Raw genomic sequence first — 13,197 nt, forward strand, 5'->3', positions numbered from 1 at the left:
CTACAAAGCAGGGCGGACGGCTTCCAGTGTAAGTTCTTTTTCCACTTGGATGAAAACTGTTCCAAATCTGAGGGATTACAAGTGCCCCACCTGGGGAATATGGTACACGCACTACTAGGACCAGAAGGCCTAGCGGAAAACCACGCCCACTGAGGCAGGTACTATTAATCAATGAATGTGCCCGCCCACAAACTGCTTCGTAATCTTTCTGAACATGCCTCTGATGAAAGGACAGAGTTCCTGAAACGCGTCAGGCTGATTTAATTTACTGAAGACTGCAAGGGTTTTGACTGTCTGCTGGCTAGCTGTGGAAACAATAAATGCGAACAATTACCAACTTCTTGAGGCTTCTCTTCGTGTGGCTTACCTGTTGTGTGTTTAATATATATATATATATATATAAAAATTTCAAGTTTGCAAATAAGCAAAACCGCGCACTCGAGGATGTTCAGTCAGATAGTTTTATTCTCTGGATAACGCTACGCGTTTCGACACCCCCCGGTGTTCGGACTATATCATCCAGGATGCCTTGCGCCCACATGGGCGGGACTTTGCATTTAATAAATGGCTTCCGCAACACGCAGCAATCTCCTGTGTTCTTTGAGCCACTGCGGAAGAGCAAATGCTGCTTGAAACGCGTCTGGCTAATGTTGGCGTTGCTGAGCATAACAGTGATTGCTGCTGCTTGGAGCTGTGTGCGTTTACTCTTCTGGGTGCGATCTCCACACATGGGCATCCTTGGTGTTTTTGTATATAGTGGCCAGCCCGGCCGCGTGGAGGTCCCGCTGCCATAACGGCGGATCCTTGAGGTTCGCAACCGCGGACACTATCAGGAGCAGAGGGGGCCTAGCTACAAGGAAGCACTGGCAGCAACACAGTTTTCCTCCACGTACCGACACCCACATGGGGAGAGACATCACTTTTACAGTACTATTTGGATTTATTTCACGTGACTGCTGCACCCACTGGGGTTTATATGGAGGCGTAAGTCTTGGCAACCATTTTTCGGACTATATCATCCAGGATGCCTTGCGCCCACATGGGCGGGACTTTGCATTTAATAAATGGCTTCCGCAACACGCAGCAATCTCCTGTGTTCTTTGAGCCACTGAGAAAGAGCGAATGCTGCTTGAAACGCGTCTGGCTAATGTTGGCGTTGCTGAGCATAACAGTGATTGCTGCTGCTTGGAGCTGTGTGCGTTTACTCCTCTGGGTGCGATCTCCACACATGGGCATCCTTGGTGTTTTTATATATATATATATACACACTTAATAATGCATACTTATATAAATATATAGATTGTTTTTAATTTACATTTTTTTAAACATATTTTTATATATATATATATATATATATATATATATATATATATTCACTGAAAAAACCATAGGTTATAGACCATATATAGTTAGGAATTAGCATTTAAAAAACCTTTTTTTACTCACACAAAACCATTGAAATTCCATATATAGTTAGTTAGTTGCACTAACTATATATCGCGCACCCGCAATCCACTGCTGATCATGTCACATATTACATCATTCATGACATGGTCAGTGACATCACTGATGACATCACTGATGACATCTCAAATGACAGTGGAAGTATACGTGTCTGGACGAAGGATTTAGTAGGTGCATGACTGAATGTATGAGTGAGTGATTAAATGTGTCTCACTGAGTGCATGGGTTAGTGACTAAACTGTCTTAATTTGTGCATCATTATGTCTGTTGTTCTGTAAACTGCTGCATTTGTTGATCAGTAGCTATATGATTAACTATATGGGTTATTGATTGATTGTCCAAGTATTTGTATGGGAGACTGAGTGTGTGTGTGGCTGGCTGGGAGGTGTGTGACTCTGTGCAGATCAATGTGTACTTGTATCAATGATTGTATAAGAGAGTAAGTATGTGTTAGTATATGTTTGAAAATGTAAGGTGCTCTATGTTTAACTGTATAGACAAGAAAATGGAAGTGTGATTGATTCTTTACAGGACTGACTAGGTGTGTGAGTAACTCCATGGATGAGTGGCAGAGTGTGAGTGTCTGTATAGGTGTATGAGTGCATATGATAGTGTTGTAAAGATGAGTGATGGTATGTATGAATGATTGTATGGGTGAATGAGTGAATGTGTGTGTAGACGTAGGAATCAGTGAGTGCGTATGTAGTAACTAGTATTGGTGTGTCAATGGTTTCAAAAATTATACTCTGTATTTAACACTGGGTGTAACAGAGGTTATATTAAAATGTGAGGAGATGCATTGTATTGTCACATGAATGATATCATCAGTAATGTGGTCATTGATGTCAAATGAGATGTCATCAGTGATGTCATCAGTGATGTCATTTGAGATGTCATCAGTGATGTCATCAGTGATGTCACTGACCATGTCATGAATGATGTAATATGTGACATGATCAGCAGTGGATTGCGGGTGCGCGATATATAGTTAGTGCAACTAACTAACTATATATGGAATTTCAATGGTTTTGTGTGAGTAAAAAAAGGTTTTTTAAATGCTAATTCCTAACTATATATGGTCTATAACCTATGGTTTTTTCAGTGAATTTTCAAGGTTTTGTAAATGCTAATTCCTAACTATATATGGTCTATAACCTATGGTTTTTTCAGTGAATTTCATTGTTTTTTTAAAAGCTAATATCTATATCTGTAAAATATATTCTTTATTACGTGACGTATCACGTAGCCACGTGAGACGCCTCATGACACGTCGCATAACCGTGACGTATCGGCTCTGCAGCGCAAACAAAACCCGTAACGTAAGCGCGCCGGAGCACGCTTACAGATATATATATCTTTTTTAACCTTAATTAGCCAAAATCCACACGTGCACATATCTTGAGGCCTTGCAAAGGCACATCAAACAAACAGTCCCTACAATTTTTCAAAGTTTTCTTGATAATCTATTCCATTATTTTTTTTTTTACTGTTTCTCTTGTTACGCTTACCGGGACGCTACCCGGTACGCGAACCGGACGCTCCAAAAACACAAGATGGCGGACTCCCGTTACGCTGCCGGTTAGCTGCCCGGTTCGCGTACCGGGAAGCGCCTCTACCGCGAAAAATCGCAATTTTTTTTATTTTGCCCCGCGGGGGACTTTAATATCCCCCTCATCAATCCTAGGGGGTCAGGAGGGGTTTACCTTGCCCCCTTTCCTTCATTTCCCCCTTCGTTTTTCACCACATCTTGTCTCTCGAACCTACCGAGAAACAAGATGGCGACCGCTCCGGACTGTTTACAATGTTGACAGCTACGCTGCCGGTTAGCTGCCCGGTTAGCTGCCCGGTGAGCTGCCCGGTTCGCGTACCGGGACGCGCCTCTACTGCGAAAATTTTTATTTTTTTATTTTTTCCCCCAAGGGGCACTTTAATATCCCCCTTATCAATCCTAGGGGGTCAGGAGGGGTCTACCTTGCCCCCTTTCCTTCATTCTCCCCTTCGTTTTTCACCACATCTTGTCTCTCGATCCTACCGAGAGACAAGATGGCGGCCGCTCCGGACTGTTTAGAATGTTGACAGACACCGGAGAGCCAATCAGCTTCGCTTCGCGAAGTTCCGTTACGCGCCAGGTACGCGAACCGGGGCGCTGCCCGGAGCGCGCTTACAGATATATATCTTTTTTTGAACGTTAATTTCTCAAAATCCACTGGAACACATATCTTGAGACCTAGCAAAGGCACATCGGGCTAACAGTCCCTACAATTTTGCCAAGTTTCGTGCAAATCCATTCAGCCGTTCGGGCTAAAAGTGAGGCCAACCGCCCTATGGAAATTAACATGGAAAAAACACGTTTTGGGACCCCCCTTTTTTCTCAGCCCCCCCTTGACAACCCCCCCCCAAATTTTCAGTGGCTGCTCAGAAACAAAATGTTCCATTTTCCTGAAAATTTCAGCCAATTCCGTCCACAAACGCCAAAGTTATTAGACATAGAATTTTCAAAAATCCCATAGAGAAAAAATCCTAACTATATATACCTACTGGCGACCGCCAGTAGGTAATATATAATATATATTAATTTAGATAACTTTTTTCACCCTAAAAACTAATCCCACCCAAGTCCCTTAAAATACCCCAGCACCCCAAAATACTAAGCCACCCTTACTCCTTAAAATACCCCAGCACCCTTAAACACTAACCCATCCTGACCCTAGAAATACCCCTGTACCCCAAACCTATCCCTGAACCCTAAATTACCCCTGTACCCCAAAACACAAAACGACCCCTGAACCCTAAAATACCCCTGTATCCCAAAACCCAAACCTACCCCTGAACCCTAAAAATACCCCTGTACCCCAAAACCCAAACCTATCCCTCAACCCTAAAAATACCCCTGTCCCCCAAAACCCAAACCTACCCCTGAACCCCAAACCTACCCCTGAACCCTAAAATACCCCTGTACCCCAAAACCCAAACCTACCCCTGAACCCTAAAATACCCCTGTACCCCAAAACCCAAACCTACCCCTGAACCTTAAAAATACCCCTGTACCCCAAAACCCAAACCTACCCCTGAACCCTAAAATACCCCTGTACCCCAAAACCCAAACCTACCCCTGAACCCTAAAATACCCCTGTACCCCAAAACCCAAACCTACCCCTGAACCCTAAAATACCCCTGTACCCCAAACCCAAACCTACCCCTGAACCCTAAAATACCCCTGTACCCCAAAACCCAAACCTACCCCTGAACCCTAAAATACCCCTGTACCCCAAAACCCAAACCTATCCCTCAACCCTAAAATACCCCTGTACCCCAAAACCCAAACCTACCCCTCAACCCTAAAATACCCCTGTACCCTAAAACCCATACCTACCACTGAACCCTAAAATACCCCTGTACCCCAAAACCCAAACCTATCCCTGAACCCTAAAAATACCCCTATACTCCATAACCCAAAACGCACCCTGAACCCTAATAAAACCCAAGCACCCCAAAACCAACCCTATAATCCAAACCCACCCTTAAAATACCCCTGAACCCCTAAAACATATACCTTGAACCCCTAAAACATATACCCCTGAACCCCTAAAACATATACCCCAACACCCCCAAACTAAAACCATATACTTACCTTAAACTTAAATATTAAAAACATACTTTTACCATTCATGCTTTTACAACGAATTTCGTTGTAAAAGCATGCGTGATAAAAGCATATTAGATATAATGGTATGCGTTTTAAAAGTATTGCGGAGTAATGGTACAGTCGTTGTGATGGTATGCGGAGTGAAGGTATGCGGAAAGAAAGTTTCGTTGTAAAGGTGTTTTACCCTTCCAGAGTACTCATACACAATTAAAGGCACGGTCTCAAAGCTGTACTCCATCATAAGAACATTGAAGTCTGCCTATTTGATTAAATGGGAGCGTGTGGAGAGATATCTCGTCTAAGATATGCGAGGTACTGTGGATTGATATTGCAATCCACAGTCTTTCCTTGCACATTAGGAACAGGAAGTACAAAGGTTTTATGCTTGGTTATACACCCTATCTATATTACACAAAATATTTATAATATAATCTGCATGAAATGTGGGAATACCCTAAATTACTTCTGAGTATTGATCTTGGGGCTGTGCCCGGCAGATTGAGTTGGAATTCTGAAAGCTGATTGAGCATTATTTTATTAATGTCTGAGGGGGAGCCAAGCTGGTGGCGTGTTACATGGGAAAAAGAGAAAAACACCCACTATAGCATAGTAACTTAGGATGAAAGGAAGATATTCGCATAAATAATTAACAATATTCATGTTAACATATGAAGTTTGAGGTAGTGTAGGCACTATTGCTAGAACTCCCTTTTAGACGTGTAAAGCTTCCCTAGAAGTCCATTGTAAATGTTGCATTGTACCTATGGAGCCTATTCATGGAAAGTTAACAAGTCATATGTGGGCTCCAATGTTTGTTTGCACCACCCACAGATTTGAAAAAAGGTGTTTGCCAGGAGCACCACCGTGCTCTGGCTGGGCTGTATCTTAAATGCATTGCAGTGAATACGTGGCAAAGAAAAGTTGATTTGCTGTGTAGGATAAGCCTGCTTTTGAATATTCCTGTCAACCCTGAAGTGTGCCTTGTAAGCTCACAGTGCACTGTGCTTATATATAACAATAGGGCACACTGCATATTGGGCGTACCGTGCCCTCACAGTGAAATAAAAGTTTACTTCATTGTGTAGGCCTGGCTAAGCTAGTTCCCAAATATGCTCAAGTGGGATTCAAATCTTTTATTTCCACTTCAGCTGAGTAAAGGGCTAGAAAATGCTTCAAAGTTATTTCTGCTTAGTTTCAGAGGTATACCTTCTGTATGTGCAGTAGCGGCAGTGACACCAGAGCCAAGAGACCTGAGGCACCATTGAACCCTGATTTCTGCTGTATTTTCATAGTTCAAATAGTGGCCAGATGGCCATATCATTTCTTGCATTAGGGCCCATGGCATACTGGCTATGCCACTGGTTCGTTTTTAAAACTAACCTAATTATGAAATCAGATTTTGATCATCTAAGCAGAAAAATAACTTTGTAAAAATGAACTTTAGGCTGCCTGAGCCATAATTGGTTCTGCCATTCATCACACCTCCAGAGTTGGTATGCGCATCTTTGCCTGGGACAACCCTGGCTCACCAAACAATGGCCTTCAAGTCCAGGAAAGGCTAATTGGTTTTAACTACTGACCAGTTAGAAGGAATTACCTATCCGGGAGTGGGCAGGAACAGTTGGCAGACCAAAGGGAAAATGTAACACTCCTATTGTGACTTGGAGATGTCAGAGAGGGTTTTTCCTATTCATTCCCAGGACCCACACAGACAGTTAGGCTTTATCCCTGATAGAAGGGAAAACGAGTTTTGACCCTGTCAGGTAGGGGAGTGGCCAAGAAACTGCAGACTTGGCTATCAGTTGGAAAGTGGGTCTTGTCCAGTTGAAGCAGAAGATCCTGGGTAATTGGGGCCATTTACAGTAAGGAAAGGAGAAAGTGCTGCAAATGGAGGTGGGGGACTGCAAGAAAGTTGGGTGGTTGATTTTCTCCAATTACTAGCTAGCGTACAGGATAAATCTGCCACCTGAGCCACCACCTCCTCAGAAGATTACTGGACTTGGGAAGATATCATTTGAAGAGGAAGGCCCTGTTGGAATAATGATCTTGACTTCTGACCCCTGCTTAAATAAGGGAACCCACAGAAGGACTTGAAGACTCATGAAGCCTACTGGCACCCAGGGATTGAAACTGTTCTTCGAAGGTCAAGTGGCCGACCTCCTGTTAACCTGCTACGGATAGACAAAAGCAGGAGTCATGACTCCAAGAGGTCTCAGCTGACTAAAGAGAACTGGACCTACCAAGAGCCCTGGCTGGAGAGAGACCTGGCAGACAGGTTTCTCTATCACACATGGGATGGATATCCTGGTTGCCTTATTATAAGTGGGCTATATCTTATGGTACTTGTAATAAGGTGCATGGGATATCTGTCATGTTTGTGATGGAGTACCCGTCTGCTAGACTCTGAATCAGGCCTCAAGTCTGAAGGTAAAGACATGGACCGGGACAACCCGTTTCATTTTCCCACCTTCACTCCACCTCTGTTAGCTGGCAAACTGCTGCTTTTCCATAGCGCTTGATTTTTGTGTACACTTTTTGGCATACAAATTTAACAAATCATATCACTGGTTGCCCTTATCCTAAATTGATGATCTTGGTGTCAAAATGTTCATTAATGTTTTATCTATTATTTTGGTTTGAGAATTTTATTGTGAAGTATTCTGTATTTTAAAATGATTTGGTAATGCTTGCACATAGCACAGGCGACTCTGGGAATTGCCCCCTGCTTGTGCCATAGCTATAAGGGATTAAACAGAGATTCTCTCAGAACTGTTTTGTATTAACTAGAGTGGGTTTATTGAGTTAGCAGGCCGCATTTCCTCTGAAATAAATATCGCATTTCTGACATTATATATCTGTAGGCAAATCAAACCGGGCATGCCCTCCTGGATTTAGAGCCTAGGGCTAATTTATTTAAAGGATGAAGGTGTGCCTAGAATCCTTGGGTAGGGGCTATAGTTGGGGTGGGCAACGGTTATACAATTGGGCTGATGCCCATAACTGATGTGATTCCCTTGTCTGTCAGTGATGTGTGAAGTAAGGGAATTGAACTCGGTGGAAGGATAGGTGGGTTTATTTTTTTGGGAAGGATGTGAAGCATTTAATGTTAAATGATAATGTGACTTTGAGAAAATATGTATGACCACTATGCTCTCAAAGTGCATCTCACGATTGTTGGTAGCATTTTCTGGCTAATGAAAATTAAATAAAAATAGTTTTAGGGAAAAGAAAATCTTTTGGTTCATGTGAACTATTTCAACAGAGTTCTAGTATTCACGCATGTAGAGCACAAAAAACATCCAAGGGGTGAGCAAAGCGCAGGGTTGAAAATTACAGTGCAAAGACTATTATCTAGAATAAAATAAACTGGGAGAATAGCTTTTTAGTATGCAGGACCTCTGAAAACAGGTTTGGCATTGATACCACAGGATGAAGTGATAGATTTCCTGCTTGCCAACTATACTTGGTTTGAAAACTAATCTGTGGTGTTTAAAGCACATTACTTAGGGGCAGAGGCTAGCAACGCTGCGAACCCCAATGGTGTGCATGCCTGCATACATTATTTGGAAACAATGTAAGTGCAGCAGCTTAAAACTGTTCCTACTGGTCCGAGGGGCACTTAGAACAATGGGTAACTAATGCTACTTGGTTAACGTCCATCCTGTCCCCAGACCGGCAAACTACAAAAAATGGCATGCATGAGAAAGGGGGCGGGGGTACTTTGGGTAGGGTGGGTGATCATCTAAGCAGAAAATTAAGTTTGTAAAAATTAACTTTAGGCTGCATGAGCCAGAATTGGCTTGAAACTGTCACTGTGTATTGAAGGGGAGGGGGGCCTTGGATAGGGTGGGGCTTCGTGGCAGTACCTAAGAGGCACTTTTGCTCCGTCCGCCCACTAAACCCCCCTTCCACAAAATAATTTTTTTAACTCGTTCCATGCTCATTACAGCTCCCTGCTGTCATGAGTCACGGTAACGTTGCGGCTCCGCCCAGTGGACAGAGTTCGGACGGCTCCCGGCCGTCATGAGCACACGCCTACTGTGACTCATGACGGCTGGGAGCCGTCATGAGCACCACGGCAACGCGCCCACGCGCCCACGCGCCCACCCCCTCCCCCTCGCACCACGGCAAAATTAACACTGCAGCGAAGGTGTTAAAAGCTTTGTGAGGGAAGTGCTGATGTCCTGTGGTGATTTCACACCGCTTAATGTAGATCCGCTGTTCAAAGTGTCAAAAGATGAGCTGGAGTGGAAAGCCACTCATGCAGTGCTTTCCAGCTCGTTTTCCCTGCCACTGTGTGATATCGGCTCCTCTCCAGGTGACCGGATATCGTGTGACACACAGTGGCGCCACGTGAGCTGGAAGGCCTTGCCTTACTCCGAGCCCCCTCGACCCTCACAAATAGATTTCCAGCTGGACTAGTGTTTGTTCCCCATCCCTGCGCTGGTCAGTTTTTGCCTCGGACAGACCTAAATACCCGGCCATATCCAAGGTGGAAATGTGTCTTACAAAAATGAGTGAATACCCACTAACTCTCGAGGTCTTGACTGACCCACTTTCTAATTAATCCTTTCTTTGAAACACGCTTTGGTGCTCTCTGGAGGAGAGCTGCTCCACTATGGTGTAATTTTACACGTGAAAATATCTATTTACAATTTAAGTGCCTGCGACTTTCACATACTCTGAGAGGTGCCTGCATATATAAACGTTTCCACACACTTAATTGCTGCAGATTACATATCACTATGCACAAAGGAAACTTAGAAGCGACTTTGCACTTTTAAACTATTTTGGTTCTTCACATGAGAAGACATTTTCCCTAAATCCTTCACTCTCACCACACCTCGACAGTAGCGTAGCAAAGCTGCCATGGGCACTGGTACAGAAAGGAAAATGGGTCCTTTGACTGCTGTTGGGGTAGCAAAATACTGCAATTATCAGGGTTAATTCAATAGGCCCCTCAGGTCTTCTGTGCCCCGGTACCACTGCACCTGCTGCACCAACGCTAGCTGCGCGTTTGCACCTCCACCAATTTAGAGGCGCAATCAGTTTGAGAATCGAGCCCTGTTTTTTTTTTTTTTTTTAGGATGTGGCCATCTACATTCCACTCACAAATACGCCCAGTGGACCTTTTCATGTTATAATGTTTAAGACATAATACACATTTTGCAATCCCTAAAAAATGGCTCTGTTTAATGATTGAACTCAACATTCCACATGCCTATGAAAATCCTGAAGAGGTCTTACTTACCGTAAAAGAACAGTAAAGCGTACACCGATTTTTGATCCATCGTTAGATCTTGCCCAAGTTTTCACTTCCGACACAATATGTAAAAGAGCAGCCTGCTTCACCTAGCTTGCAGTGGTGGCTGAAGAGCGGCTCAGTTCTGCAGCAACATTTAACCGCTATCTCAAGCGTCTCACTTCCTGACAGTCTTTTCACCCAATCACAAAGAAACCACAGGCATAAAAAGTAACGTTTCAAAATCCTTGCCAACAGGATAGCAGCTACAGGATATTGCCAACCACCAACGTCTTGTTTAAAAAACATATTTAATAAAAGATGTTTATGGTGCGCTTTTTATAAAGTGCATTGAAATTCGAAAAACTTTTCAGATTTTTTTTTCTGATACCAGGGCCTGCTTAAGTGTTACCATTAAAACACACCCTTAGCATCAGACTTTTACTGACATTCTTCCTCCAGGCTAGTCGAGCAAAAAAAAAAAAAGATAAAATAACACACCCTTTCCCTGTGAGGCACAACAATTTCAAAACAACAAATTCGCTTTGTAATTGTAATGTACTGTCTAGTTATACTATGAGGTATTACATTTTATATTACAAAGAAAAATGCAACAAAAAAGTTATCTAACATCTCTTTACAATACCTTCTCTTAGATGATAGTGCTGAAACACGTCAAACTGTTTGTTTGTGATTTTACAGAGCTTGATGGTAGTTATCAATTAATCTGGTCCTGGCAAGTCCTCGAGACAGTGAGGCACCAACAGAAGTCTTACTGAACAATTCACAACAATATGCAGGGTGAAACTAGACTAGATGTTGGTGCCCCTTACCTTTGTACTTTATATCAACAGGATGGGAGATAAACTCATTGCAGCCAACGCCCCAATGATAGGCATTAGAAAAGCTCCACTACTCCTATGCACAGATGACTCAATCCTTCTTGTCAAGAACAACAAATACCATATAAAAGCAAGCCAAAGTGACAGAGACATTTTAAAATAAAGACAACATCAAAATTAATATAAGAACAACAAAAATGATGGATTGGAGACACCTATCAGCCAAATCAAAGAGAAGGAAGTTCACCCTGGTGGGAAAGGTCATTGAAAAACGTGAAGTGTTTTCACCTATCTTGGAGTGATGCGAGCAGCACTGTTCACTTGGAACATCGGTATCCAAAGCGCAGCAAGGCGAGCCTCCAGGCGTAGCCACATTTGCCAAACTATGTAGCAGTAGATGACTGATAAATAACACCGAGATTGATAGATCCAAAATAGAAAGTACTCTACTTTACTAGGCCGAAGGAGGAGGCCTGCACCACTAATGCCACCAACTAGGTAGAGTGACAATCAAGCTCTTTAAATCTCTACTCTGTGTCCCCTAAGCAATACAAAATGTCCTTTTGAGAGCAGACTGCTGAATAATGCCTCCAAATCCAAAAAAGCACGATGGCAGCGATGCTTAATGTGATCGAATGTAGTTCAACCACCACAAAATATTTAGTGGAGGAATGCTAGAAAGTACTAACCTCAGACTCCCCACAATCACAAAACAAACATTGGCAGAACCAATAGGTCTGGTGCTGCTCGTTAGCCTTTTGGCAATGCTTGTTTTGTTTTATTATTGTTTTTGCAAAACTTTATTGTTTGGGAAGCTGCCTGGCCCTCATTGCATCTGAAAAAAATGGCTATCGGCAAAAGTGTTTTTCTTGTCTCAAAAAAGCAGATGTTACCATGGTACATCTGTGTGTGTTGATGTGTTCCTTGTGAACAGGCAGCATGCCGTAGCTCATAGTGAAGACAGTCAATGACTGAACTGGGCTAACATTGCCCCTTGATACATACTGGAGTGTGGTGAAGAAAATTATGAATGATACAATCATAGAATTATGGATAAAATGTGGCTTAAAAACGCTAATATCGACTATGCTATACATAGTTTTCATAAACTCAAAAGGTCTTGGCTAACAAAGTCCTAAATAGCCACTGGTCTGGCACTGACTGATAGCCTCGCCTTTCAACCAAATCATTAGCTACAATGGGTTGCTATCTAAAACTTATGATGAAAGAGACGGCAACTGGTCATCATGACCAAGAAACAAGACTGTCCCAAAGGCTAAGCAGGCCATGAAGGTTTGTAGGACTAGTAACACCAAAAATAGACCTTCACTCAAGGTGCACAATATATGGATTCTCCCACCTTATTGTCCCACTTCTAAACCAACACTCTTCCATTTTACCCCACACATTAGTGGCACCTTGATTTCCCACTTCTGGATTCTAAACATATAAAATGGGGAGGCTGGATTGAAAATTGATTTTTTTAAGGTATCTAGCAATGTACTCATTCTGGCAAGGCCTTCTTGCTGCATCTGGTGTGGGAACACAGTTTGGCAGATGCATGAAGTTTGCTACTCCCCAGCTAAAGTGATTACATACTACACTCCAGACATTTTCACATACTGACAACATTTCCATTTCAACAATTCATATTCAGGAACTTCTAAATCTTTACAGCAGGAGAGTCTGGCTATGCATCAGCCTTGATACAGTATTTTACATTCCCCAAAAATCTAGATGCTCAATATTGTATTCCCCATAAAGGAAAACTGTAAGCTTGTAAGAAACGTTTCTAGAATACTTGGAATAATGTGATGGCCTCCTTATCACACGCGTGAGGCATGGCCAGGGGCAGTCTCCAGAGTGTTGCTGCAGGAAGAGGCTCATTAATGGAGTTGGATTCCATTAGTGCTCTGTAGTGTGGAGAAGTGTGGCTCAAATGGTTAGAGCAGCAGACCCTGATGCAGAGGTCTGGCCCGGGACCAGGGTTCAATACCTGCCTT

At 42.9% G+C, this 13,197-nt stretch overlaps 1 protein-coding gene across 1 annotated transcript in view; it reads right to left on the bottom strand.

Moving 5' to 3' along the window:
• The window catches only part of LOC144818959 (uncharacterized), a 552,374-nt gene extending 541,861 nt beyond the window's left edge, over positions 1 to 10,513 (bottom strand). The window contains exon 1 of the mRNA XM_078676876.1: positions 10,362 to 10,513. Coding sequence (XP_078533002.1) covers positions 10,362 to 10,401 — 40 coding nt within the window. The 5' untranslated portion in view covers positions 10,402 to 10,513. The remainder of the gene's footprint in view (positions 1 to 10,361) is intronic.
• Between the last annotated feature and the right edge of the window lie 2,684 nt (positions 10,514 to 13,197).

The sequence above is a fragment of the Lissotriton helveticus genome, chromosome 2_1, assembly GCF_964261635.1.
Source record: "Lissotriton helveticus chromosome 2_1, aLisHel1.1, whole genome shotgun sequence".
Lineage (NCBI taxonomy): Eukaryota > Metazoa > Chordata > Amphibia > Caudata > Salamandridae > Lissotriton > Lissotriton helveticus.